We start from the raw sequence: 27,708 nt of genomic DNA on the forward strand, positions 1-27,708 counted from the left end.
TTTGTCACGGAATTTAGATTTAGTAACGGATTACAATTTGTAAGTGATCTACCCAGATCTGCCTATGTTATTAAAATTCATATGAAGCATGGACTTCAAGCTACAAGTACAAACCTAGCCATTATATGGGCCAAAAGCCTAGTGTATCAAATACATTCTTTTTAATATTTTGTTTAAAGGTTCAATAAACGATTCCATTAAAAATACAATACTGTTTTTACAGGCTTGACATAGCTGAATGCTAACTTAAATGAAACATTTCAGTAAGCTTTCTGCAGGTTACATCGCTATTCCGTTAGGTGGCGACTTTCTTTTGTGTATTAGCCTATTAATGATTCATTGCATTGATCATTCAACCGATTTGTTCAAAAACGCTGATTCATTACGAGACCAAACTAAGGCCACTGCTCGGAGATAAACAAAGTGTGATCTTTGCTTTCGTTTGGAACTATTTTTGTCGGCGGATCAAAAACATTTAAAGTAACGTTAAGTGACAAAATTGTGACAAAAAAGTGACAAGTTACTCAGTTTTAAGTTCTTGTTTGAACTGTTGTTCGTGCTCCGAATATCAGCATGGTTGTGATCATGCGATTATATTGCACGTTTGACTTTGATATGTATTTGGGTGGTTATGATTATGTGATTAAATTGCACGTTTAGCTTTGATATGTCTTTGGATGGGGCGTTTTGTTGAGCGTGCATGTTTTAAGAGGCAAAATGTCAGCGGTTAGTCAAAATCACTGATCCATAGAGATTAGAACAGAGGTGAAATCACTTGCAAAACTTTAAATAGTAGACTTTTTAATAGTAGCAAGTAGCAATAGTAACTCATCCCTAGGCAGGGATTCTTATCCTATGCTCTGTGTTCAAGCTTTAATGAATGAAGGTGCTTTTATAGCTAGCCTACGAATTTTCAAACGCATTCACACTGTCTGCAGTTCTGCTCATCTGTGCTGCTGTTGTACTTTTTAGAGATTTAATTTTTTACCATGATAAGGTCTTTTTTTCGCTTTCAGGTTTAATAGAAGTCAGTTCGAGAAACAGTTTCCCCCTGTCTTCCACAACATTGATCCCTCACTGCCTTTAAAGGGGTAGTATATCCAAAAATGAAAATTCAGTCATTATTTGTCATCTTTCTGTTGTTCCATGCTGTTGTTTTTCTTTGGAATAAATTGTTATGCAGGTCTTGCCATACAGTAAGCTTAAAAAAAGATCAAAACCCTAGACAAAAAATAAATACAGGTTTGAAACGACATAAGGATGAGTAAATAATCATAGTATTTTCAACACTGTGGAATATCATGGAATATATAATTTACTGAACCGTTCCATTTCATCTAGTAGTGAAATACCACTGCGGTGTTGCTCAAGGCGTATGATTTCTGACTTTTTGAAGATCAAAAATAAACAAACTTGCTGTTTTGGTAACTATTTTGCCTGTTCACTTGCCTGTACTTTTTACTGGCCTCACTATGGCTGAATCACAGTCGTGATGATATTTGGGATAACAGCACTCTTTCTTATGTGATATTTGTGCTGTTGCTCAAATACCGTATCATTTACTTTTCTTGCAGTGTAAGTAATGTGGATGTTTAATTTCATCTAAACTTTATGGTAGATTTGTCATTTAATGGCAGCATTAGTCAGCATGTATTAGCCAGGGTCATTCTTTTCTACAGAGATAATTACATTAGAAAAGCAATAAGACACAGTGATGATTGTGGATGCCAGGTTTCCATGGAGTCTTTCTTTTGTTTGGGCAGACAGAGATTAGATGTTTTCTTTAATGTGAGGACAGCAGGAGGGAGAGAGACAGTTCAAAGACATCTCTTTTGCTGATTCGTTCCAACTAAACACTTATTTCTGCAATGAGATTAAATAGCACATGAAACTCTTTAAATAATGATTTATGATTATAGATGACAGAAAATAGTGACTCAGACTTGAGAAATAGCCTTATACGTGTATAAACACTAAATTATTATTAACTATTACAAAAGCCAATCTAATGTTATGTAATGCACACTTAAATAGGATGTAGACTCCAGTCATATTAGTCTAGAAAAAAACGGTTTTGATCATTTGTTTGCATTACATACTGTATGAAAGTTTCTTTTTTGATGAGGGGAAAATCTCCTTATATAAAATATTCCTGATATTTCACTAATTCAAGTGAAGTTTCCAACAGAGGTATCAGTGAGTATCTCTAAAAACCCTGAGAACGCCACAATCTCCAGCCTGACCATTCATAATATTTTGTGTCAGCCTGTAACAAATGTGTCTCCGTTCTGAAATAGCAAATGCATTTCAGCATTGTTTGAGCATTACTTCTTTCTCACCCTGACACCGGCCGTCTCGTGTGATGCTATCTGTCAGTAACTGCTATTACAGAAATGATGGGTGTCACTGGAGTTGCTATAAATCAAACTGATGAGTCCTTGCCTGAATTTTGCCAGTGAGAGTTTGATTTCTCTCCGCTTTTAACCTAGAGCCACAAGTGAGGAATGACTGGATTACGTTAGTCAACAAACTCATCCTGTTCTAATGGATTCAGTTTGTTTAGTGTACAGAATATATGTCCATTAGTGCAACAAAACACAGTAGCAGATGGACTTAGATCTAGTGCACAAGAGCCTGAGGTGGCTTCTGATGAAAGTAATCACAGGCAAAAGATCTGTTGTTGTTTTTTCACCATTAGGATATGGAAATATGATTGCGGTACTACATTAAAAACAGCAACAACAACAATAGTACTACTACTAATAAAAAAAAACTTGACAAATTGAGAAATGATTTGGCTTAAATGTTTAAATAAGTGTTTTAGTATTATTAAAATAAGCTTTCATTTTATTTAAGCTTTCATTTTAATTTTAGCTTTGGGATTTTTGCTGTGTGCTTTTGTTGTTTTCATTAGTTTATATATATATTTCTTTGCAGCTTTGTTTTATTTTTATTTTTTGAAAGTTATTTTATAACCTGAACTTATTTATTCATTGATTTAGGTTTTAAGTTTCCATTTTTTGTTTAATATGATATTTTATTACATTTCAACTTTATTTTAATTGCATAAAACTTTTATTAATAAACCATTAACAAACATTATATAATTCTTAACACATCATTAGTTAATATATATTCACATAGCTAGAAATGTGATATAATGTGCTTGTTATTGTAATGTTGATTATAAACTTATTAAACATTAATAATCAGCATTATTTAACTTTTGATTCATATGATCAAGCTCTTCCTGGACCACAGAACCAGTCATAAGGGTCTTAGAGTCATTACACATCACCTGAAAACATAATAAATAAGCTTTCTATTGATATATGGTTTGTTAGGATAGGACAATATTTGGCAGAGAATCTGAGGGTGCAAAAAAATCTAAATACTGAGAAAATAGTCTTTAAAGTTGTCCAAATGAAGTTCTTAGCAATGCATATTACTAATCAAAATTTAAGTTTTGATGTATTTATGGTAGGAAATTTACAAAATATTTTCCTAGAACATGATCTTTACTTAATATCCTAATGATTTTTGGTATAAAAGAAAAATAGATCATATTAACCCATTCAGTTTAGTCCATTGCTACAAATATACTTGTGCTACTCAAGACTGGTTTTGTGGTCCAGGGTCATAAATGATCTCTCTATATTTCTGGCTTTATGAATATATGAAGGTGAATATATATAGTGAATGTCTATGTGAAAGTTATTATAAAGTGTTCCTGTTAGGTAACAGCACTTGAATATGCTAGAAATATTTTATTCAGAATCAGCACTGTGACTCATTTAAGCAGGTGAGGACACTGAGTTGTGTGGGACGTTTCAGATCGTGGTGCCCAGAATAAATCTAAATTTAGGTCCTGTAATGTCGGAAATATAAAGATCCCAAGTATGACTACAGATTTTGTGTAGTTTTATGTAAATTTCTAAATAAACAAAACTAATTCTTAGACCTGAAACACTTTGTTACAAATGCTCACTCTTTAAAGATAGATAGACACAGACAGCTGTCTCATGAAGGAAATGTACTCTTTGGAGTAATGTCTGTAGTTCGGAGGTTCACACATACCTGACTCAGAGCTGACAGGGCCAGTGAAGGTGAAGACTCGTCTGGAGAGGTGTGAGTAATGAAGCAGCTCGTGTCTGACATTGTGCCGAGAATGAAGGAGACCAGAGCAGACAAAATCCGTCCCTTGCAACAGAGATGATTTCAGGAGAATCTTTCCATTTCACTACAGATCTGCTTACAAGAAAAGCTCTGTGGTCTAGTGGTAACTCAACACCTCAGAGTTTGACTTTTTTGACTTTGACAAATGAATCAAATGTTGGTTTGACAATATCACTAAGTGCTCTGGATGATCTATAAATGTATATATAGTTGACATTGTAGAATTGATTCAGTTTTGTCCAGAAACATAAGCTTTTTTAATGCATAACGCTGAGCCGTAGTACACCATTTGAATTACATCTATCAAACTTCTGAATTTTGTATTTCCAGGAATAAAGTCCATATGGAAAGCACCCAAGAGCTCAAGACATCGGATAGGATTGGTATACACCCTAAAGCAGTCATATTCTTCACTGTGGTGAGACTGTATCCATTTCTGAGAGCGATATAAGAGAACTTGAAATATTTAACATCCTGCAACCTTTGAGACTTTACAATAAATAATACATTTTTCATGGTTCTCCATCTTTAGGAAGGCGATGTTTAACCAGAATCGGATTTGTATGGCTGAAAGAAAGTGTCAAAAACGGCCTTGTAATTTAATAGCGATTCAGTACAGACTCATAACTTGACATCCGACAAGAAAAAGCTCAGGGTAAGACCTTAAGGGAGAGTCTATTGAGCTGCTAGATAAATGAGAACTGAATGCATTTATGCAGATGGTGGAAATAGTGCCGTCAGTAGAAGGCAGGGCACATGAATAATTTTTTTTTAAACATTATGCACATGAATAAATATCTTGAAGCTCAGTACAAGTGGTTTTGCACATAGATGTTTTTAATAAATATTAATTAAACAGTGTATAATCATTCTATAATTGGACAGTCTATCATACACTAACTTCAACAATACATTCTCTAGAGGCTGTCACATTGAAAGTCTATTTCCATCACAACCACTGGAAGAGAAAACAGGAACTAGCATGCACGGTTGAAAAGTCCTCATATGGTGATCAGATATAGAGTGAGTAATTCTAGCATCTTTGTGGCGGTGAGATTGTGAATCCTTTTGCACTAATTAGACCACAAGCGTATTTATTGCACACAATTGATGCTCGACAAAGCATTTAGTATTGATCCATGTAACATGAAGTAGTGCAAATATAGAAAAAAAACTGTTACAGCTCATGAATAAGATCAATTCATTGCAAACTGCGAGAAAAAAACCCTGAGTGGTCATGCATTTGTTTAAGCAAACTGTTTCATGAGCAATACGTTCTATATGCATTATCTGATATCGTGCATGGTGTTCGGTTAATAAATTATTGATAAGGAGATATTGAAGTCCTGCTGACTTCACTTATTCCTTAATGCTTCACAATGCAGATCTTTCATATTGCAGCCCATGAGAAAATGGACATCTGAACTGAGAGGGTCAGACTTTAAATATTAATGTCATTGTCACTGCATTCTGTCCCTTGTGAAGCCTGTTTATACTCTCTTATGTGATAACATGCTTATCACACTTCCCAGAGGGAGATGAGTCCTGACCGCAACATTAAACCATCTGACTGTTGCACAAACACACTTATCAACCAACTGTCTACCACCAGCTTTGAACTTCCATTGCAATGTCTTTGTGTTTTTCGAGCTGTCCATTTTTTATTCTCATGAGTATGAGCATAGGTAAATTAGGCGACACTGTATTGAACAAGAATCTTCCACACCTGTGATTTCGTTTCAGTCATTGGGTTAGTTTAAGGTTGTTTAACCCACCTGCTGTTGATCTGGGCAGTGATTCAGTCAGCATGATTTCAGCAGCAGAGACTAAATTAACAAATGAAGATGCATTCAAGGTATATGTTTTCTCAGGGAATTGAATCCATGACCTTGTTGTTGCTAGCGCTATGCTCTGTTTTTTACAGCCACAGCTTCTTTAGTTAAATAAGACAACAAAGATGGTTTTATTAAAGGTTGATACTATAAATGTTTCAGTAACTAAAAAGCCTTTTTTTGTATTTGAACATAATTCATTGATTTTTACACCACTTCTTGTTCCATGTGAATCATTTAGTCCTCACTAAGGGAAATGGAGCAGCAGTTGACTGAGTCAGTGGAAGGTGTTGTCATCCCATTTAAAGCCTATGGGTGTCACCAGCTGTCTAGTAAAGTAAGATGGATGAGACCCAAAAGTGTTTACAACCACCAGTCTAAGAAAAAAATATGAATAAATAAATGGTGCACATACAGTAGCTGCACAGGATGGAAAACATTTTGGGAAATGTGCAGAACATCCATCTTTATTCAGAATTATAAGTGGTCAGTGACACTGATGGTCAACTTCATTACTGTTTAAGTTATAACAGACTGTCGTTCCATACTGGATATACAGGTTTGTCATTCATAATCTAATGATGTGGAGTTTGGCTACTAAAATTAATACTTATTAACATCCATGAATCATATTTTCACAAATGATTGACTATGATTGTTACGATGACTAATCCTATAATTACAGAGACAACTGAGAAAGGGTGATAAATATTAACTGTATTTAAAACATTAAAATCGCACATAGTGTTTGGTAGCCATTCATGCTTTCATAAACCACCTGGAAAAATGTCAACTGGAATGTAATGGTACATTAACCTAAACTTAATTAACTCACTGCTGATTGGTTGTCTATATCGGAATTCATTAAAAGATTAGTTCACTTCCAGAACAGAAAATTACAGATAATTTACTCACCCCCTTGTCATCCAAGATGTTCATGTCTTTCTTTCTTCAGTCGTAAAGAAATTATGTTTTTTGATCAAAACATTTCAGGACTTCTCTCCATGTAATGGATTTCTATGCCCACAAATTTGAACTTCCAAAATCTCATTTTCTTCTTCAACTCCAAAATCGTACTACATCACTGCAGAAGTACCAACCCAGAGTTTATATCAGACCTTTCTTTCTGGGATCGATTAGAGCCCTTTGAAGCTGCATTAAAACTGCATTTTGGAAGTTCAAATTTGGGGGCACCATAGAAGTCCATTACATGGAGAGAAATCCTGTAATGTTTTCCTCAAAAAACATAATTTCTTAACGACTGAAGAGAGAAAGACATGAACATCTTGGATGACAGGGGGTGAGTACATTATCTGTACATTTTTGTTCTGGAGGTGAACTAATCCTTTAAGCTGGTAGCTTTGTGTTGGAACATAGAACACGGTTTCTAGCTGGTCTAAGATAGTCTATGCAAGACCTTAAGTGGTCTTAGCTGTTATTTTGTAAATCTGTGGATAAAAGCAACTTCAAAATAAATAAATGTAAATTTCTGGTCCTTTATGCTAACTCAACCAGCTGTTTATTACCAGCTCAGGATGGTCAACCAGCCCTCCTTAGATCAGCTGCAAACCAGCTATCACGTTCCTGAACATCTCCATCAGGCAATGTTCCGGAGGAGCTGTCCATGGTTCTGAAAGCGTGTCGGCTCACAATTCACTGATGAAATCACTATGCCCTGATGAATATGCCACATACAGTTTTCCACATCGTTCGCCTCTATTCCTCCAAAACAAATTTATATGTCATATGGGACAGGCTTCTGATGCATTTGGAGCTCAACCAGTGTTTGTTTTGGAAAATGAGGGACGCGTGGTAAAGGAGGGAGCGCGATGTGTAAGTGTGTGCGCGCTAGAGGCATGACGATGACGGTGTTTGGGGAGCAGTGGGTGTCTTTAAGAGCTTCTTTCTGCTGCTCGCTGGTGTCAGGTTAGAGAGGCACGAGCCACTGAAATACTCACGAGAACAGAGATTCGCGAATCGTATTGGAAATACGTTAATTTTCACACACAATTAGGATATACTGCCATCGGGAAACCTGGACAACATGCAGTTGCCAAAGTCACGGGCTTATGCTGTCAGTTTGACGCTGCTCTCCGTTCTCAGCTCGGCAATGTGCGCCAGTCACTGTAAGTACCTGCAGTTCCGTTCGGCATCGTATTAAAAGTTGACTTGTGTTTCTTTGGATGCGTTTTTAGTAAACCAAGTGGTTTCATACAGATGGTACACCATCGGAGATCGTGAAATCAGTTCAACTATTGAAAGACTGCAGGGGGGTTAAAGACGATTCCTGCTAATGTAAACTTTAACTGGATCTGATGAACCCGTAACAGTGTACGATGAATGACTGGTGCATATCGCCTATTATGATTCGACTTCTCATAAGCATCTGCTAAAAAATAGTGGAGCAGGTGTGAGAGACTGAGCATTTCAATTCAATCGCAGTACCACGGAAATTGAGGCTTATGAGGCAGTTATTGAGGCTAATATCCTTTCTCGATTAGGTATCTAGAGGAGACGGGGCGATTTTATTTCAACGTCTTTAACTCTTTGTGTGTGTGTGTGTGTGTTTGTGTTTCTTAAACTTTGCTATAATATTCTCATAGGTGTTTACAAATCTGTTACAAAATAATTTATAAATCTAATAAGCTATTTATCACTAAAGTGTCTAAATTGATATCAAGTACAGATAGAGCTTTTGTTAAAATCCATGCATGGGAATGCCGGACTGGTTGTAACACATAAAGGACGGCAGGAAATTAAGTTAACTTGTTCAGAATTATGTCATTCCCCATTACCAGCTTCATTTTATTGTAACCATCTTACAGGAAATATTGTCAAACTGTAAACAAACATAGGAATATTTAAAACTTAAAAATACTTAAGTATTTGTGTCAATCACAAATGGCCATCTCCTTTCCCATTTTTGTTTAAATGTTTGTGCATCAAAAAGTGTTATAATCTTCCCCATCTGCTCTGACATATTTCTTATTTTTATGCATATGTCAGATGTGCATATTAAATTAAAAAAGAGAACCTGCTGATTGAAATTACACCATTCCTGTCATTTAACATTCATTATGCAATGATCTCAAATTAAAATTTACCTGTCATTAAATGATTATTTCTTGCCTCTACATTTTTTTGCAGTGTCTTTGTAAGAGTGGTGGTCTTATGATCCGTAGCTAATTTCTAATCGGTTAAACTGATGGCGTTGCCCTCTCCCTGATCTCCTCTATGCTATTTTAAATGTTATGTGTGCCAAAACGTCTGATTTAAACTTTTGATTTCCATTGTCATTTCAACACATTTCATCATATTTTCATTACTGCCATTGATTGTCATTTCTCTGTATGAAGCTTCTGCATCTAAAGCATTCTCACTCTTAGCCAGTGCCTTCTCAGCTATAATTGTGTGAATCAGGGGAGCACTGTACATTATTCCCTTGCATTGTCAGTTTTATTAAGATGAGAGACTCTACGCTGCAGGAAGTATCTGCAGGTATCTGTCATTTTTATGTGTTCCGAGTCAGTTTGCATCAGTACATGATACGAAACAAAAACTTCCCTAGTCATGTTGTGCTCTGCATGAGATGTGCTATGTGGATCAGAATCAGCTGGATCGGATGAAGTGAATCCTCACTAAGGACATGCAAAAGGATATTCTCATATTTACCACAGGAGTACCAGAATAAAGCTGGAGATCCACCATGCCCTTGTCATCTGTGTCAGGTAACAGAGATAATGGTTGCTGCTGTCTCTCTCAAGAGCCTCTGGCTCTGCTCTCAAAGAGGGATAACAAGGGGATGTCCTTTCAGATCTGGTGTCCCTGGAAGAACAACTACATCCCTTTTACTGTGACCACTGGGACAGTGGAGGGTCCCAACATGACACCAGATGAAAGCCTTGTTTCACCTGGCTAGGGCAAACAGTGAGTCAGGACCCAGAGGCTCAGTGTTTTCTGACATCGTCTGTGGACATGATTGTATTAGAAATGTCCGGCACTTTTTACTCTAAAAAAATAAATAAAAGCAGAGATTGAATGACTGATCCATGTCATAGAGAATTGTTGAAGTACACAGTCTGTGAAGAATGTTTCTGAATATATGAGAGACTTGCATGCATGTTTTAGATATCTCGGCATCTCTAGAACGTACTGTGCTGAATTTCACATCACCTGTACAGTTAGTGAGAAGAATAGTCAAATAACCCCTTCAAGGACAGTGAGACATTCACTGTAAAAAATTACAGTGAATTTAACGGTAAAAAAACTACAGTAAAAACCTGTTAAATGGTTAACGGTAAAAGACTGTAAAATTTATAGTGAATAACCATAATTGATTAAAGTGTTAAGATGTAGGTGACTTTCTTCATGTTTCTTCAGTAGAACACAAACAAAGATTTTTAACTCAAACCATTGCAGTCTGTCAGTCATATAGTGGCAGTCAATGGGACCCACGGCTTTGAAAGTCAAAAAAAAACCAAAACATACACAGACAAAACCAAATTAAACCCTGTGGCTCGTGACGATACATTGAGGTCTTAAGACACAAAACAATCGGTCTGTGCAAGAAACTGAAAAGTATTTATATAATTTCTCTCTGATCCACCGCAATGTCCAACTGTCCTGAGTGCGTTAACAACAGCCGATGCATGACGCGTTAATGTGCTCTGGCGGAAGCGATCTGTTGCACGTATATGTCACTCATTGTTTACACAATGCAGAGAGATTGCGGCAGATCGCTTCCGCACATGTGTCTACTATGCCTACTAGTATGTCTACTATAAGCATGTTGAGGCGTCACGCGTCGGCTGTTGTGAACACATTTTTTGTCTTTGTATGTTTTTTTTTTTTTTGACTCTCAAAGCCATGGGTCCCATTGACTGCCATTATATGACTGCAACGGTTTGAGTTAAAAATCTTCGTTTGTGTTCTACTGAAGAAACAAAGTCACCTACATCTTGGATGCAGATAAACATCAAATTCTTATTTTTAGGTGAACAATCCCTTTAATTTCTTCATGGAGCTACACTATTCACCCTAACAAAGAATCTCTTTATCTTTAAAGTATTGTGGGTTGAAATGTAATAAATCTTTAATATTTCATTAAAGTCGTGATTCTCGACTCTTTGACTCGTTGGATGGAAACAGTGATTATTTGCAAATGTTTTAGGCAATATTCCAATTTTGCGCTTAAGTTAAATTTGCAATTTTGCAACCTGATCTCAAGACGAAAACGTGCCTGTGGGAACATTTTCGTAAGACGCGAAACATGAAAAATACCGCCATGTATGTTTCTTGACATGGCGGTACTGAGCTGATGTCCACTGAGTGGCACTAAAAGTGTATTTGTACAGATGAACGTACATATAGTACATTTTATGTGACGTTGGATTTGTATGTGTCAGGCAGTTCTGACTTGAAATGTCTGTTGAGTGCTGCTTTAACTCTAATTCTCTGTGACGTTTTAAAATAACGTACCATCTGCACTACACATAAACCTACCCGATAGTAAGAACAAAAGCAAATGTGCCGTCAAAACGCAGTCACAAGCATGCCGCTTTAGCTTGATTTTCGATTTTTCATCTTTCAGCTCTTTCATTGTGAGTCATGTTTTTCACAGGATTCGTATCCAATTATTCTGCATCCTAAGTCCAATTTTGTGCCAGCTGAGCTACCGAGTTTAGTATGTCCAGAAAGCGAAACATATGGAGCTGTAATCATAACTGTGTATGAAAACAATTACAAGTGCTTGCTGTTTTAACACTTCTAGTGTTCATTTCTGTTAAATTTTGCAGAGATATGTACTTATTGATGTATTACGCAACTTGAAGTTTTCGTCATGAGATCAGGTAGCAATTTTGGAAGGAAAACCCAGCTAGTGACTGGAAAAGTCTGGCATACATCATAAAGAAGATTGAGTTATGACATTTTGATTACAAATCTAAAAAAATGGAAAATATGCATAGATCAATGGTTCACAGTTGGATTTTATAAAATTGTGTGAACTCTCACTTAATGCAGTGCGAGAGTGTACACTGTTGTTTTTGTTAGACCAAGACTGAATATAGACTGAATCGTACTGCGTTGTCAATCAATCTATCAATAATTGCCTGAAGCTGAAAGTTCTTTCCAAATTTCTCTTTGAAGTTCTACTCAAAGTTTGAAGTGCAAAACGTGTGCATTGACCCAAACAGGACACCGATATTTATTCAGTTTGAACGCATGTCAGAGTGCTGTTGTGGTACAGGAGGACTGATTTAACATTCTAAATACAACTCCCCTCTCAGTGGGGGAGAGCAGAGTCTTGTCGGGCATTAGCATGATAGAGTCATTTATTTTAACTTTCTTATGAGGTCAAACACGGGAGGCTTTTTAAGGGAGCTCTCCTGTGGAGCTGACCAGATTTCCTGTGGGCATCGAGGGGGAGGGAATCTTTAGAGGATTTTTTTTTATCTTTCCAGTATAATAGTTTAGCACTAGAGTTAGATGAGACATGACCAATTCATATTTCTTTCAAATATTAATGCACAACCAACTTCTGTTAATGTATATGAAAAATGAACAATTTGCGCTGAAACACCTTGGAAAGTGATGAAAGGGAAAATGGGGAGAATGTCATTAAGACTATAGTGCGTAATATAAATCACCTTGAAAGGCCAGAGGCGGTGAAGAGCATTGACAGTGTTGTCCATATTGTTAACTTGACTTCATCTCCATGCTGATTTATGCCGCGTGGGCGTCAGAGCATGAAAATATTGATTAATCAAGGCTTTATTCAGCCTAAATCACTGCATCCCCTACCTCACATCTGCAGTGGGAGATAGACGGTACAGAATGAAACAGATTTTGCTGAATTTCCGATGCTGACAAACTAAGTCTGACAAATTTTTTGTGCTGCAGGTTAGTGGATAGTCAGCAGATTCTGTGGATATTCTGTTTGCAGTCATATGAACACATATTTTCATTAACCTGTGTTTGTCCTGAAATGCTGACATTGAGACACATGTGCTCTTAGACAATAACAGCAGCCTTATTGGTTCTTCTATGCCTAAATCATAGAGTAGTTTATTGTAGACTGCCTTATTCTTGTAGATCATCCATCTGTTATTCATCACTGATCTGAGATAAGCTGCATCCGGTGGAGCAATGACCTCTTAGGCGGCTTGCGGTCAATATATTAGTCTTTCAACCAGTTATATAAGAGTCGTAGTGAAACGTATGCTGTCTCATTCGCTCATTTGTTATGATTAGATGAGCAACATTTTTGGATCATGAATCTTTTTAGTACAAGAATGAATTGCTCTTGCAGATATTACAATTCAGTTGCAGTTACTAGCACACATATGGCTGTACTTTTGTTCTCTGTGTAATAATCCATCATGCTGTTCCTCTACCTCTTCTTCCCTCAGTGTAAACACACATAAATATATAACAGATAGTTTCTCGGGAGTTAGAGCAGAGCCTATTCTCTTGTTCTTTTTGAAAAATGGTTCATGAGAGACAAAATGATTCATTTAGTTTTTTTCTCAGATGTTTACGGCATTAGTATGTGTAATATTTCTTCAGGGAAAGTTAAAGAGATTTAAATTCATGCCATGAAAAAAGAAGGTCAAATGTTATTCTATGTTTTTATTCTTCAGTTTGATTGTGTAAATTTCATCAAGTTGAATTAACTGAGGCCGTGCAGTGCAAAATCTCACTTAAATGTAACGTTTGAAATAGCTGCTTAAATATGATAGAAACACTTTTAGAGTGATGCTTTGAAAATTGTCTGAATTGTCAGTTTGAGATGAGCACAGACAAGGAACTAGAACACGACCGTGGCCTCTCATTACTTGTTTGCTTTCATCTGATATCTTTTGATGATAGAATCTGGAAAATGATCAGTCCTAAATGAATGAGGCTTTACTTGAGCTATTGGCAAGATGACACTGTTGCTGGTCTAGTTTTATTTATTATGAGAAATGCACATTAAATGGTGGTTCACATTGCTTTACATCTTGCATTCTCTATTCTTTCATCCATTATTTGTCTCTAGTGAGCTCTCAGTATTAATTATGTATCTCAAATCTTCCTGCATCGCCACTCCAGTAAATGTTCTTGAATTATATCAGCCAGGATAATGCATGCAATCAACCTTCCTTCATGTGCATTTAATATTCCTCTCCAATTAAAATGTGATTCATATGCAGATAAGACATGTAGACGTGAGTATGTACTATAACTTGTCAGAGTAAAGTTAGATGTTTCATAGATTTTTTTTTATGGTAGTGCAGTATATCTGCAGCATATAGGAAGAATAGAACAGAACTGTAATACAACAATGGTTCCATCGGAATGTTAATCCTGAAGCTTTCCTCTGAATATTTTAAGACCCCAAAAATAGGGTTGTTTTTTGGAGTTAACTTGGAGTACTCACATACTTGGAGTTTTAATGTTGTTCTTTCTTGAAACTTGAACTGGTTTCTTTCTGTTACAATTATATTTGTGTTTGACAGACACTTTTATCCAAATTGGCTCACATTCAAGGTACGCACACCAGCACTCACATGGAAGCACACCAACAGTACACATTTTTGATGTGTTGATACATTTTTTATATACTGCCTTTCAAAAGAGTAGGCTGTAAGATTTTTAATGATTTTGAACAAAAGCAGTCTTTTTTGACATTGTGAACTATTATTATAACTTAAAATTACTGTTTTTATTTTCATAATATTTTACTTTCTATGATGAAATTTCAGCAGTCATTACTACAGTCTTAGGAGCCTTTAGAAATTTAATATGCTGATTTGGTGCTTAAGAAACATTGAAAAGAAGATTAAGATTAAAGATTAAGAAAACAGTTGTGTTGCCTTTTTTTGTAGAATCCAAATTACTGTCACGGACTAGGGACTAAGTAGACCGGACAATAAACTGAGAACTGAACACAACTAATAAAGGGTGGCTAATGAGGGACAGACAGGTGACCTTACACCGCAGGAACAACAAAGGGAGGGACAGAGGGGGACTTAGGAGGAGGACACAAGGAGAGGAGAAGGGATGAGATGGTGGCAGGGGACGATGAATGGCTGGCATGAAGGCAGGCAGACAACCTAGTTTGAGGTTCGGGTGGAGGACGGACTCCTGAGAGGAGGACGATGAACAGGTTCCAGGATGGAGATGATGGAGAGAGGAGCCAGGGAGGAGCCAGGAAGAGCCAGGGCGGATCAGACGGAGGGAAGAGCTAGGGAGAGGACAGGAGGAACTTGGAGCAGGAGAACCCAGGCGGGACCCAGGCCACAGCCATGATGGCGACCCATGGTGGAGCTGACTGATGGCAGCGGAGCAGGTGATGGTGGAGTCCAAGGCGGAGATGGAGAGGATCCAGAGGGCCAGAATGGAGCTGAGGGCTCTGGCGACCGAGATGGAAGCAGAGATCGGGAGGTCCATGGCAGAGCCAGAGCAACTGAGGACCAAGGTGGAGCTGGAGGGAAGGAGGAGCCCAACAGCCCAGCGCCGCGATGGCGGGTCAATGACCAACCAAGGCGACGGAGCTAGGAGCCGAGGTAGAGTCGCTGGGTTGAAGGGCAGAGGCTGTGTTGTTTTTGCAGAGGCTAACTGCCACAGAGGACGTGGCAGTTAGCCCCGATCTTGAACAGGGACGGCGAAACAGCTGAAGTCCCTTGCAAAGTCGTCAATGTCCTGGCTCCTCCTTCAAAAAACAAATTTAACTTTTTGCGGTCCAGTCTTCTGTCACACTATGGTAGGAATAAATTCACAAAAATGAGCAAGGCAGATGCAAATGTCTTTAATAAATCCACACAAGGTTAATCCAAAAGAAGGCAGGCAGGAAACATACATAGGGACTAAGTAGACTGGACAATAAATTGAGAACTGAACACAACTAATGAGGGACAGACTGATAATAGACTAATGAGAACAGGAGCAGAACCAAATAAGGGCAAACAGGAACTAAACACAACAAACAGTCCATGGGTCTGACAATTACATTTTTTACAGGATTCTTTGATAAAAAGAAAGTCATTTTATGATAAATATTAATATAAAATGTATTATTTTTTTTAGAAATAGAAAGGTTTTTTTGTCATTTTAAAGCCTTTTACTGTCAATTTTGATCAATTTAATACGTCCTTGCCGAATAGAAGTATTAATTTCTTTCAAAAAAAAAAAAAAAAAAACTTAACTGACCTCAAATTTGTGAACAGCATTGTATCTAATTATTTGTATATTATTATATTCACTTTTAAGTGATTGTATTAAAGTGTGATATAAACAAGTGTGTTGGAACTCCATGTAGGCGTTTGGAGAGAGATGATGTTGTTGTTTTAAACAGTATGCTTATGCAATATCTAAAGTATTTAGCATATGCCACTTTAGTGCTGCTCTCTCTTGATCTCTTTTGCTGCGCCAAATGCCCAATGGAAGGATTTTCAAAATACTTTTTTTGCCGGTTTTACTCCATGAACCTGATGAGAGTGCTTAAAAAAAAAAAAAAAAAAAAATCAGGGAGGGAGTTTTATCCTAACACCACATCAAAGAACATTCTCTTTAGTGTTAGGATTACCAAAACATCTTTTGAAACTTTGGAACTTTTTTGAAAAGAAGATCATCCCATCTCCCATTCCAAATTATTTAGCCTCTTCCTGTTAAAAACTTCACTTCATCCTGGAATCCAAAGTATTTTAAGTTAAAGTTCTTAAACTGTGATATGGTAACTTTATCAAGTCCCTTGAAAGCTCACACTGAAACACACTGAAAACAGATTGAAAACAGAACATCAGCAAAAGTAAAACATACCTTTTTTCCTGCATTTTTTTTCCCATCGTGAACCAAATTCTGGCCAACCTTGTGACATTTCCATGAGCCAGCTGGGGGGCAAAGCATGTGCCCCACCATCTGGGCTGATGGGATGGAAGCAGCCCAACTGTCATTGTCCTGTAACAGCAGACAAGCTTCCCCTGATGTGATATTAACCAGAAGCTCGCAGGACAATAACCTCAGGCGTTTCCTCACTCTGTCCAACATAACAGGTTAATGATGGCCTAGCCCTGGGACTGAAGTCAAGACTCACTATTTTAGACTGGAAAATGTATGAATCAGTGGCAGGTGCGGAATTAAGTCACTTAGCCACTGGCCAACACTGTCCAAATAACATTTAACTGAATATGATATGTAGGTCCATCAACCACTTCTTCAAAAAGACTCAGTCTGGCCCATTTTTACTATTATGATCTTTGGTCAGTGGTTCATGCTGCTCTGTATCTTTTCTTTTCTTCCTCGCGCTGTGATGCTTGATGTTGCCTTCTAGCTGTTATTTTCATTCCTAGGTTTTCATGCTCAGTGTTTATTGAAGAAAAAGGCTGATCTTGCCATCAAAAAAGGTTCATGCTTCGTAACAGCAGACCGCATTGAAATCTGCCACGTATCCTTGAGCTACTTGATCTTTCTATGTTGCAAGCCTCCTCATTCCATTCGTTTCTCTTTCAGAGCTTCTTCAGAAGCATGTCAGTATACTCATTTAATCTCATATGCCAAAACCATCAGCTCCATTTCAAAAATCCATCTTTTCAACATCCATTTCATCATGCTCTGCATTATAACAGAGTTATAATTTTGAATCATCTTTCGTCTTTTAGATTCCAAACACGGCACACCTACCTGAGACATTTGATTTTGTTCTGGCGCAGGTAGAGGCGAGAAGCAAAAATCTTTTTGCTGGGAGACAGAAAGCTATTTGTTGGTATTATTGAGTCAGATCTCTTTGTACAGCAATGTTTGTTTTGGTGAAGTGCAGGCTGCCTAATTAGGGACCGAGTGATGCCAATCTCCCGTACAGCTCTGCGCATGCAGAGGCCACGAAATAACAGCTGTTCAAAACCTATTAGGAGGAAATGCTGACCAATAATGCTGAAAAATGATAGCTGGCAGAGTAGCCAACACGAAACGTGTCTCACAGCCGAGGAAAGTGGGGAAAATGACAAGAGACATTCATCAAAATCTATTCAAGTTACAAAAATATCATGTTTTAATTTATTTAGCGATTTTGGACAGTATGTTCATCCACAACACAAAAAATATGGCCATCTGACAAGCTGAGAAAATCTAATAGTAGACATTTCATTTAGTAATGAATTATTCTGAGATTATCACAGTAAAGCCAGGCATATTAAGAGGCGTCAGGCCTATTCAAACCAATGTGCCTCCACAGATTTTTGGTCCTAATAGATTCCATTTTTACAAAAAATAAATATTTTTACATTTTTAAGTTACACAATTATTGTAGGTGCTAAATTAATAGTGACCCAAAGATGTAGCCTTTTAGTGAGCTTTGCAGTTCTGAAGCTAAAGTATTCATTTCGCTCATGTGATTCATGCAGAGATTTTGTGTGTGGGTGATCTGGGGGAATCTGTCCAAAATGTTACAAAATAATCCGACAACATGACCAAATATTTTTAGCATGTGAAGGCACAATATGTAAGATTTATTTATTTATTTATTTTAAATATCCAAAAAACACTAGAAGAGTGTTATATATTTTGCTGACTTGTGTACTTACATTATCCCAAAAGTTTTGAAGAATTTTTAAATGCAGTGAAATAAGGAATTTTAAGTAGTGTAAAGGACCATGTCATTGCGTTGCCTGCCAGTGACGTTTTATTTAGTAGAAAACATGGAAACCCCAAAGACACTTTAATATGTTATGCATAAACACACTCTATTGTATCCAGTATGATAAAACAGTGCTGTTTTACCTCACATATCCATGACCGAAAGGAGCGGAAGCGATTGACTGTGGCATAATAAAAGCTCAGCTGCTTATGCCCCTTTTTTACGCTCATTCTTCATTAGCATCGTTTCGCTTTCACAGCTTTCAGCCCTACCCTGCTTCATACTACAGTGACCTTAATAAGTCTTTAATACATTAGGTCATCAGTGGACAAGATTTCTGCCCAAGTCCAGACGAATTGCATTGGCTGTGGGGATGAAGATAACAACTCCCATTATTCCATGCTCAATCATTGTGTCATCAAACTACGCCTTTGTTTCTCTGTTTGTTTTGAAAATGCGCCCTCTAGAGGAAAAAAATTACATATTGGGCCTTTAAAGGGATAGTTCACCCCAAAAATGAAAATTCGGTTATTAATTTCTCACCCTCATGTTGTTCCAAGACCTTCATTCATATTCGAAACACAATTTAAGATATTTTTTGATGAAATCCAAGAGCTTTCTAACCCTGTAAAGACAGAGACGCAACTACATTCAAGGGCCAGAAAAGTAGTAAGGACATAAATAAAATAGTCAATGTGACATTAGTGGTTCACATTAGTAGTTATTTTAACAATGTCTTTACTACCTTTCTGGACCTTGAACTTGTCAGTTGCATTCCTGTCTATGCAGAGCCAGAAAACTCTTGGATTTTATCGAAAATAACTTAATTTGTATCCCGAAGAGGAATGAAGGTCTTACGGGTTTAGAATGACAAGAGGGTGAGTAATTAATGACAAAATTTTTATTTTTGGCTGAACTACACCCTCTAAATTACAAAATGTGTTTCCAAATGAGATAAGGTGCAGTTTAGCCTTGAGCTGTCCAAAGCAGAGGACTTAAATTCATTTGTTTCTATAGGCTACTTAATATGTGAAAGACTGTACTGACGCAGGACTTCAGGAATATCAGAAATAGATTTGTTTGTATCAGAAATAGATTTGTAAAAATGTATATCCTATCAGGATTGGAATCCAACCCCCATGCACACTATAAAATTACACCAGTAGACTATCATGACTCACAGTCTCAGGAATAAGAGCCAGATTTGTCAGTGAAGCCCCCTCAAAAAAAAGGAGGTGCATGATGCCCCTGGGCATATTCCATAGAAAACAATTATTCATTGTCTTAGATCACTTTACATCCAATTACAGATGAAAAACTGCACGAAAAGCTTTTATAATATCTTTTTGGAATATATTGTATTGTACTTGGAGGTTTGGGGAGCATTCACCCTTATCCATAAAAAAATCCTCTCATGTGTAAAATACTGGGTCGGTCTGGCTGCCTTTAATTATGAGCAGTGGTGCACTCAGGGTGTAACATGCTATTTTACATCCTTTGCTCGAGTCTCATCAACAGCTTGGGTGATGCTAAAAATTAACTTGGCTAGGTTTCCTGGTGGGTGACCTTCTCTCGATCAATTTAGCAGTTGTCTTGGCAATAGGGTCCCTATAGTTTTCTGGCAGATATTCACAGAATTAGCATAAACCTCTTTTATTTTAAGTAAAGACGGCTGTATGACTGGCTTCCAATGTTTTTTTTTGTATAATATGTGATGCATTGAGCTCTTCAGGTTGTGCTGTGGCAGTGCCTTGCTGATATAATTGTGTTTTTCCTGTTAGCTGTATATTAAAAGGATGATTAAAGGAAAAAACTGAAGAGCATAATGGATAGCAGTTATCATTGACTTTGAAAGAAGGGTTAATGTTTCATAGGCCTGGGTACACTTTCTGCTAAAAATCACTGGAGAGAATAACGTATCAAGGCATTGAGTAATGTTCCTATTAGGCTTCATGATGCATATCTGTCACAGAAAGAATTCTTTCCCAATCTTCATACGAAGGTCAAGTTTCTGTATGGTTTGTCTTTGGAACAGTATTCTCATGCTAACTGCTGGGCCGGCAAATCTTGTGTGGATGCAGAGCTTTTGCTTTAGGACATTGCTCACGGCGACCACGCACACCACTAATGACAGTCTCCACACTGCCGCTGAAAATAAAAACATCTTTGAGCAGTTTGGGCCTGTTTAAATGGGCAACGCTGTTCTCTTTCTGGCACAAGCTTGCACAAGCTGTTACTGGAATAAGACAATGTCTATTACTGGCACTGGCTGGTTAGGCTGGCTATTGTTGCAGGTAGACCATCTCATCTCAAACTGTGTAAGCATGAAAAAAAAAAAAACAGCATGAAAGTAGCCAAAACATAAGGCCCTCAAGGCCTTTTTGCTTCAAGAATGAGGGACCGGTTTTATCCAAAACAAAATCCGACTAACCAATGAGATAAGCTTTTACTCACATTTCCCGAACCGCCGTGGCTGTATAATCTACCTCGTTGGTGGAACTAAAGCCATTTGCAGACACCAGCATTGAGAGTCCTTCCGGTCACTTTGGAAAGTCTGCTAATAATATATGTGCATATATATGTGCTTATAAATTTGATATTCCTGCAGTGGTGCTCTTTAATGCACGCACACAAAAAAGAAATACGTTTCTCAAAATGCAAACTTACTTTTCTCTGCATTTTATGGACTTAATTTCCACATTATTAGGACATTCGTTTTGAATTATCTTTGTAATATGCTGATATGCCTCCTATATTTTATATTATCATACTTGGTGTTTTTTGCAATGTTCATTATTTATTTATGACTGTACCTCAGTTATATTTGGCAATTCATTTCCATTACACTTGTAAAATCTACACTACCATTCAAAAGTTTGGGGTTGATAAGATTTTTAAAATGTTTTTGCAATCAGTCTCTTATGCTTATTTGAGCAAAAATCAATCAGCAATACTGTGAAATATTATTACAGTTTCAAATAATTGTTTTCTATTTGAATACGTTTTAAAATGTAATTTATTTCTGGAATAGAATTTTCACCAGCCATTAATCCAGTTTTCAGTGTCACGTGATCCTTTAGAAATCATTCTAATATGCTGATTTGGTGGAAATGTCTTTTATCTATTGTCTATTATCAGGGTTAAATTAAATTAGAATTAGAAATTAAATGGTTAAATTAAATTAGAATTCTTCTGTAACGTATGATGTTTTAATTGTCACTTTTGGTCAATTTAATGCATCTTCAGTAAAGAAAAATTTCTCAAACCTATGAACTACAATGTATTAGTAACTAGCAATTGTTATTATTTTTATTATTTTTTTTAACCAAGATGGTATATAATTTAAAATGGTTACCAACTGAATCAGTTTAGCTAATCTATCCTGTGTTTTTCAGCAGATGCCACTAATCCAATGTGCTTTTTATTTATTTTTTTATCTGCTGTTTAATGGTATAGGTAGATTTGGCTCATATAACCTCAGTAATAGCACTGTCTTAGGCAGAATTTCAGAGCTGTTATTGTTGCATTGTTCAACCTGCATTTCAACCTGCTGAGACTGTAGAAAAAAAAACACTGAGCTCAGATAGTCTGTCAGTATAGCTTTCTCTAATCAGCTCACCTGCCAGCAGTGTAAGTCTCAGTTATACACCAGAGCTAAACAAGCTTTTAGTATTATTACGAAAATATATATTGTCTTGCATCATTGTGTAAGCTTCAGCAAATTTGCATTTTTAGCTTTAGCATAGTACATTGACCTACTGGCTACACAGACTGCTTACAAAGGTCAAAAGACATTTAGATGCAGTCAGACACTTTATGACATGCTGGCAACCACAAGTGTCCTCGTTAATCTGCTGACAATTGTGAAATATAATTAATGCAGCCGGCATCTGTTTGGGCTGCAGACTGTGACAGTGGGAGTCAATGATGGTAAAGATGGATGGCTCGCTCTAGACCGATGCTGATAGAATCAGATATTGAGAGCTTTCATTTCCCAGCAAGTGTAGGAGTGAGAAAGCTATTTATGCTTATCATTGAGAGCAGGATAATACAATTACACTGATACCAAATACATATTATCAAAAGAGGGACAGTTTTTGACAATTAATCTTTTGCTAACACAACTACACAGACTGCAGAACAAAAACAAAAGCAGCTTGAGCTACATGAAAATGGTTATTCTATGAGAAGAGAAATGAGAGCAAAGTTCAGGAGAGACATTGAATTACCAACTACAGTAACATGTAAATCTAAGGAAAACTGCTAACGGAAAGGGCTTGATTTGAATTACAGAGTGTACAAATCAAATGTACCATGTTCACATGAAATTTGGAAGTCAATTTGTTTTTCTCTGGTTTTCATGTAAACATACATGCATTTAAGACATGCACACACTGAATAAACCATTAGAATGCTGTTAAAGGTGTTCACATGTTGAGCAAAATATGTGTAATATGGAAAATTCTTGGAGTAAAACGATTAGCATACAGATTTTGGCCCACAGTGCACTCTGCATGTAAACACCTTTACTGCCGTTCTGGTGGTTTATTTAATCTATGCATGTCTGTTTGCATTCAGAAGTCAAAACCAAAGAGAAAGCAGAAACACTTTATCTATGTAGAAACACTTTTCTAGTAACAAGCTGTGATGCATCTTTTTCTTTGTCTCTCTCATATGTTGAAGGATTAGTCCTCTCCAGAATTAAAATTTCCTGATAATTTACTTACCCCATTTCATCCAAGATGTTTATGCCTTTCTTCAGTTGAAAATAAATGAAGGTTTTTGAGGAAAACATTCCAGTGTTTTTCTCCATATAGTGGACTTCGATGGGGATCAATGGGCTGAAGGTCCAAATTGCAGTTTCAGTGCAGCTTCAAAGGGCTCTTCATGATCCCAGCCAAGGAATAAGGGTCTTATCTAGCGAAACGATCAATCATTTTCTAAATAAAATAAAAATGTATATACTTTTTAACCACAAATGGCCATCTCGCACTAGCTGTACATTCACAACTTCACATGTGATGTAGGCAGAAGTACCAACCCAGTGTTTACAAAACGTACGTGCAAAGAAAGTCAAACGCCCTTTACGAAAAGGTAAACCAATGATGACGGATGATTTTGAAGATGGAGAAGAAAATAAGATAGAGTTTTCCACCCTACCCTACCTTTTTGAACCAAAATACACAAACGAAGAACTAGCCACGTGTGACCTTTCTAACGTGATTACGTAATGCGTGAAATCGTACATGCACTAGTGCGAGATGAGCATTTGTGGTTAAAAAGTATATATATTTTCTTTTTTTAGAATTTTTTTTCACTATATAAGACCCTTATTTCTCATCTGGGATTGTGTAGAGCCCTTTGAAGCTGCACTAAAACTGCAGTTTGGACCTTCAACCCACTGACCACCATTAAAGTCCACTATATGGAGAAAGTTCCTGGAATGTTTTTCTCAAAAACCTTACTTTATTTTCAACTGAAGAAAAAAAGACATGAACATCTTGGATAACAAAGGGGTGAGTAAATTACCAGGAAATTTTCATTCTGTTTTGAACTAATCCTAAATTAGAAAGTCTGAGTCATTCTATTGAACCGGTCTATTTGTATGGTTTGAGGAAATGAACAGATACACAAAACTGATTCACTGATTTGACTCACTCTACTATGTACTATTGTTTAGGTTTCGTAACATAAATGATGGAGTTTTGGTTTATTTTGAAGCATGTAAAATTACTATATTTGAATGAATGCTTAAAGTGTAGCGGTGTAATACGAATTACATTTCTCACAGCTAATGAGACTTCTTTAATTATGATGTAGATAGAAATGAGAGGAATAGAGATCATAGTTAGGACGAATGAATGGGTTAAATCATAAAGGGCTTGAATGGTGCTGTTAGAGCGTGCGACAGTGTGATCAGCATAATCCCTGAGGAGCTCTGATGTATTACGGCTGATATGTAATAGACACACCGGGAGAATAAGACACTCAGATGTATGAAAACAGCTTGATCCTCTTCGTTTGGCTGTTAAATCAGTATTACGGGCATCTATTCACATACATGATATGAGTGCAGTCAAATCAGGTCATGCAGAGGGTTTTTTGCAGCAATATGGAATGATATTTTACCTCATCTGCACTCAACCCTAGTTTTTTCATTGAGCTGGAAACATTGTTCAGCTCTCTCCAGCCTGTCTTGGACACCATTTGAAACCGAATGGATTCACTAAATGAACAGAGCTCTCGACTCACAGATGGCTGGAATGCAGTGATTATTGTAATCGCTTGGCCGACAGTTTTCACTGTGTCCTCGCTTGCTCTACAGCAGATTAGAGTTTCTTGCTGTGCACTGGCGTGGAGACGTGGAACAATGGGGAGAGAGCCGGAGTCCAAGCAGATCTTCTCCCCTGCCTTATCCCGGATCAGCGGCCTGTGAGTGCTGACACGCTCAGATCGCTGTACTCGTAATCTGCCACTCCACGCTGGAGGCACAGTAATCCTAAACGCAGCTCAACGAGCACACAGGGAGAGCCGGCACCGCCACAGGCTTTCTCTAAAAGGTTCTTGTCATCATCCTTGTAAGTTTGTGCAGTAATACGAAAGTAATCAACTTTTGGTTCCTTTCTTTTCATCAAAAGATTCAGATTTGTTCAAGAATTTGGACATGGATCAGCATGAGCATCTCTGAGTTTTATGTAAATGACATGAGAGAGCGCTTTCAACGCATTCATTAATTCTCTTACATGTCCAGTGTTAAAAGAATCAACTTGGGCATTACTACTCAGATTTTTTTCTGTCATCATATCTATTTTCATATGCCATGCAAATGTTTATTCATATGCCCTTTTTCATTTCTTTGGTTGTACAGGTGTTTTCCATTGTTTAATTCTTTGTTCTTTGCATTAGCAGACAACACTAGCACCACTAATATATCTACAGACCGTTGAGAAAAAGAAGTAGGCCTACAATTTAGCACACTTTTAAAAAGAGTCCTTGTTATAGAAATAATGTACTTAAGTGCAATCAAATGAAAACACCCTACAGTTAAACTTATAATTGAGTACTTGATTATAAGTGCTTCTTTAAAGCATGGCAGAAGATTCCTAATTACTTTTTAAAGTTATTTAAGTATATTTTACGTCATTTAAAGTAAAATTAGAAACAGAGGCTTAAGAGGCGTTTTATTTTATTAAGGCTACATCTACATTAATCCAGATACATTTGAAAACGGCACTTTTGTATCGAAATGCTTTCCACCCACATTAGCATTTTTAAGTGTTTTCTAAAACTTGCTCTTCCACACTAAAATGTAGGAAAATGCTAAATTCACCTTCTCATAAAGTGTAAATGAGATTACGACATACGTTTTATGCGAATTCAAATCCAGGGATCATTTTATTTAGGAAAATATCTCACCATTCACTGACACATCCAGGTCGCATTCACTATTTGCAGGACTGTAATATGAAAAGTGTACAAAGAAGCGTATTTTAACAAAGGTGTAAATGTGAATAACACTGGCACAATAATGTGTATACATGCAGACATATATCAGTACAATATGGGTCCCATGACTAAACGTGTCTTTTTTTTTTCAAATATCGCTGGCGTTTTCAAGTTGATCCACTTTTGGAGAGCGTTTTCAAAAAGCTTTGTTTTTGTCAACAAAATCGTCATCTCAGTGTGGACAGAAGACCAAGATAGAGAGATAAAGATGGAGTTTCAAATGAAAACATATTAGTGTGGACAAGACCTAATATGTTATCTGCAAGCACATTTTTTTTTAAAAGTTTTAAAAAGTTTTAAAGGTGAGCTATTATGACCCCGTTTTACAAGATGTAAAATAAGTCTCTGATGTCTTCAGAGTGTGTCCTCAGAGATATTTTTTCATAACTTGTTAAAATTGGCAATTTTAGTGTATGAGCCAAAACGCACCGTTTTTGTGTTTGTCCCTTTAAATGCAAATGAGCTGGTCCTCCCGAAGAAGAGGGTGAAGCTTCAAGATCTCATGCTCCAGCAATAGAGACAGAGCGACATAATCTCAAAACCACGTCCACTGGTCTCGTCAGCTTATAAAAACATAGTTACGGGTTTTTTAGTTTGTTTACTGTACACAATGTCACATAGCAGCTTTAAGACATTCTTCTGTTTTTTGTCAGAAATGACAAGGAGGCAGCTTCCCGCAATACGAAGTCAATGGAGAGTGTTGGATTGTTGATGAAGGCAGCATCAGTAAAAATGGGCAAAGACAATTAGCTTTAGCCTTAGAGAGTGCCAAATAATGCTTTTAGAAAGACAAAGAATTTGGAAAACAAACACGTGATCTACTTTGTCTGAAGTTGGCGTTCGTGCGCGAAGCGTTGGTATTGATCCCTAAACATATAGGGAAATTTGGCGATTTTTTCCGGGACATTTTCTTTTGATAATGAAATTCATCCATATTGTCCTTAGCATCTCAGAAGGAGGAATCTATGTAAGCTCCTGTGTTCATTGGTGGATCAGAAAACACTACACTTGTAATGCCTCTTTGGCGCTGACATTGTATATTTGAAGTAATGGCGGACTGCTGCTTCTCACTCAGGGCTTATAGGGCAAATAGTCTATGCTAATAGGGCAGAGATCATCACAAATGGGCCTGACCTTTTCCCTACGATGATGTGTAGGTAGGGAGAATCTGAAATTGCTTGTTTTGAGAGACTGTTTATGATTTGTTAGGATTATAAAAAATGAGTGGGTGGGTTTTCACCATTATAGGCTGGTTGTTTTCACACTGTGGCCACACAACTGTGTTCAAACACCTTATAAAAGTGATTTTTGCATAATAGGTCCCCTTTGAAGTACACTACAATTGAACATTCAATATAAAGATTTTCTCTGACGTTTAGTGAAACAGTGGCTCACGTCAATTCAGTATTAAGCATACTGAGGAGACCTGCACCCTACAAAATTAAAACCCTTATATATATATATATATATATATATATATATATATATAAACAATTATGAGTATAGTCTTTATCTCATGTAAGTGTACACCATTCAGATGACCATTCGCAATAGAACAGTTTGTTTCTTAATGTGTAAAAC

The 27,708-nt window shown here is 37.0% G+C and overlaps 1 protein-coding gene across 1 annotated transcript in view; it reads left to right on the plus strand.

The window, feature by feature from the left end:
- Window positions 1–7,874: 7,874 nt before the first annotated feature.
- cntnap5a (contactin associated protein family member 5a) overlaps window positions 7,875–27,708 on the plus strand; it is an 86,352-nt gene continuing 66,518 nt past the window's right edge. Inside the window, exon 1 of the mRNA XM_051120043.1 lies at window positions 7,875–8,134. Within this exon, the coding sequence (XP_050976000.1) occupies window positions 8,053–8,134 (82 nt within the window). The 5' untranslated portion in view covers window positions 7,875–8,052. The remainder of the gene's footprint in view (window positions 8,135–27,708) is intronic.

The sequence above is a fragment of the Labeo rohita genome, chromosome 9, assembly GCF_022985175.1.
Source record: "Labeo rohita strain BAU-BD-2019 chromosome 9, IGBB_LRoh.1.0, whole genome shotgun sequence".
Classification (NCBI taxonomy): domain Eukaryota; kingdom Metazoa; phylum Chordata; class Actinopteri; order Cypriniformes; family Cyprinidae; genus Labeo; species Labeo rohita.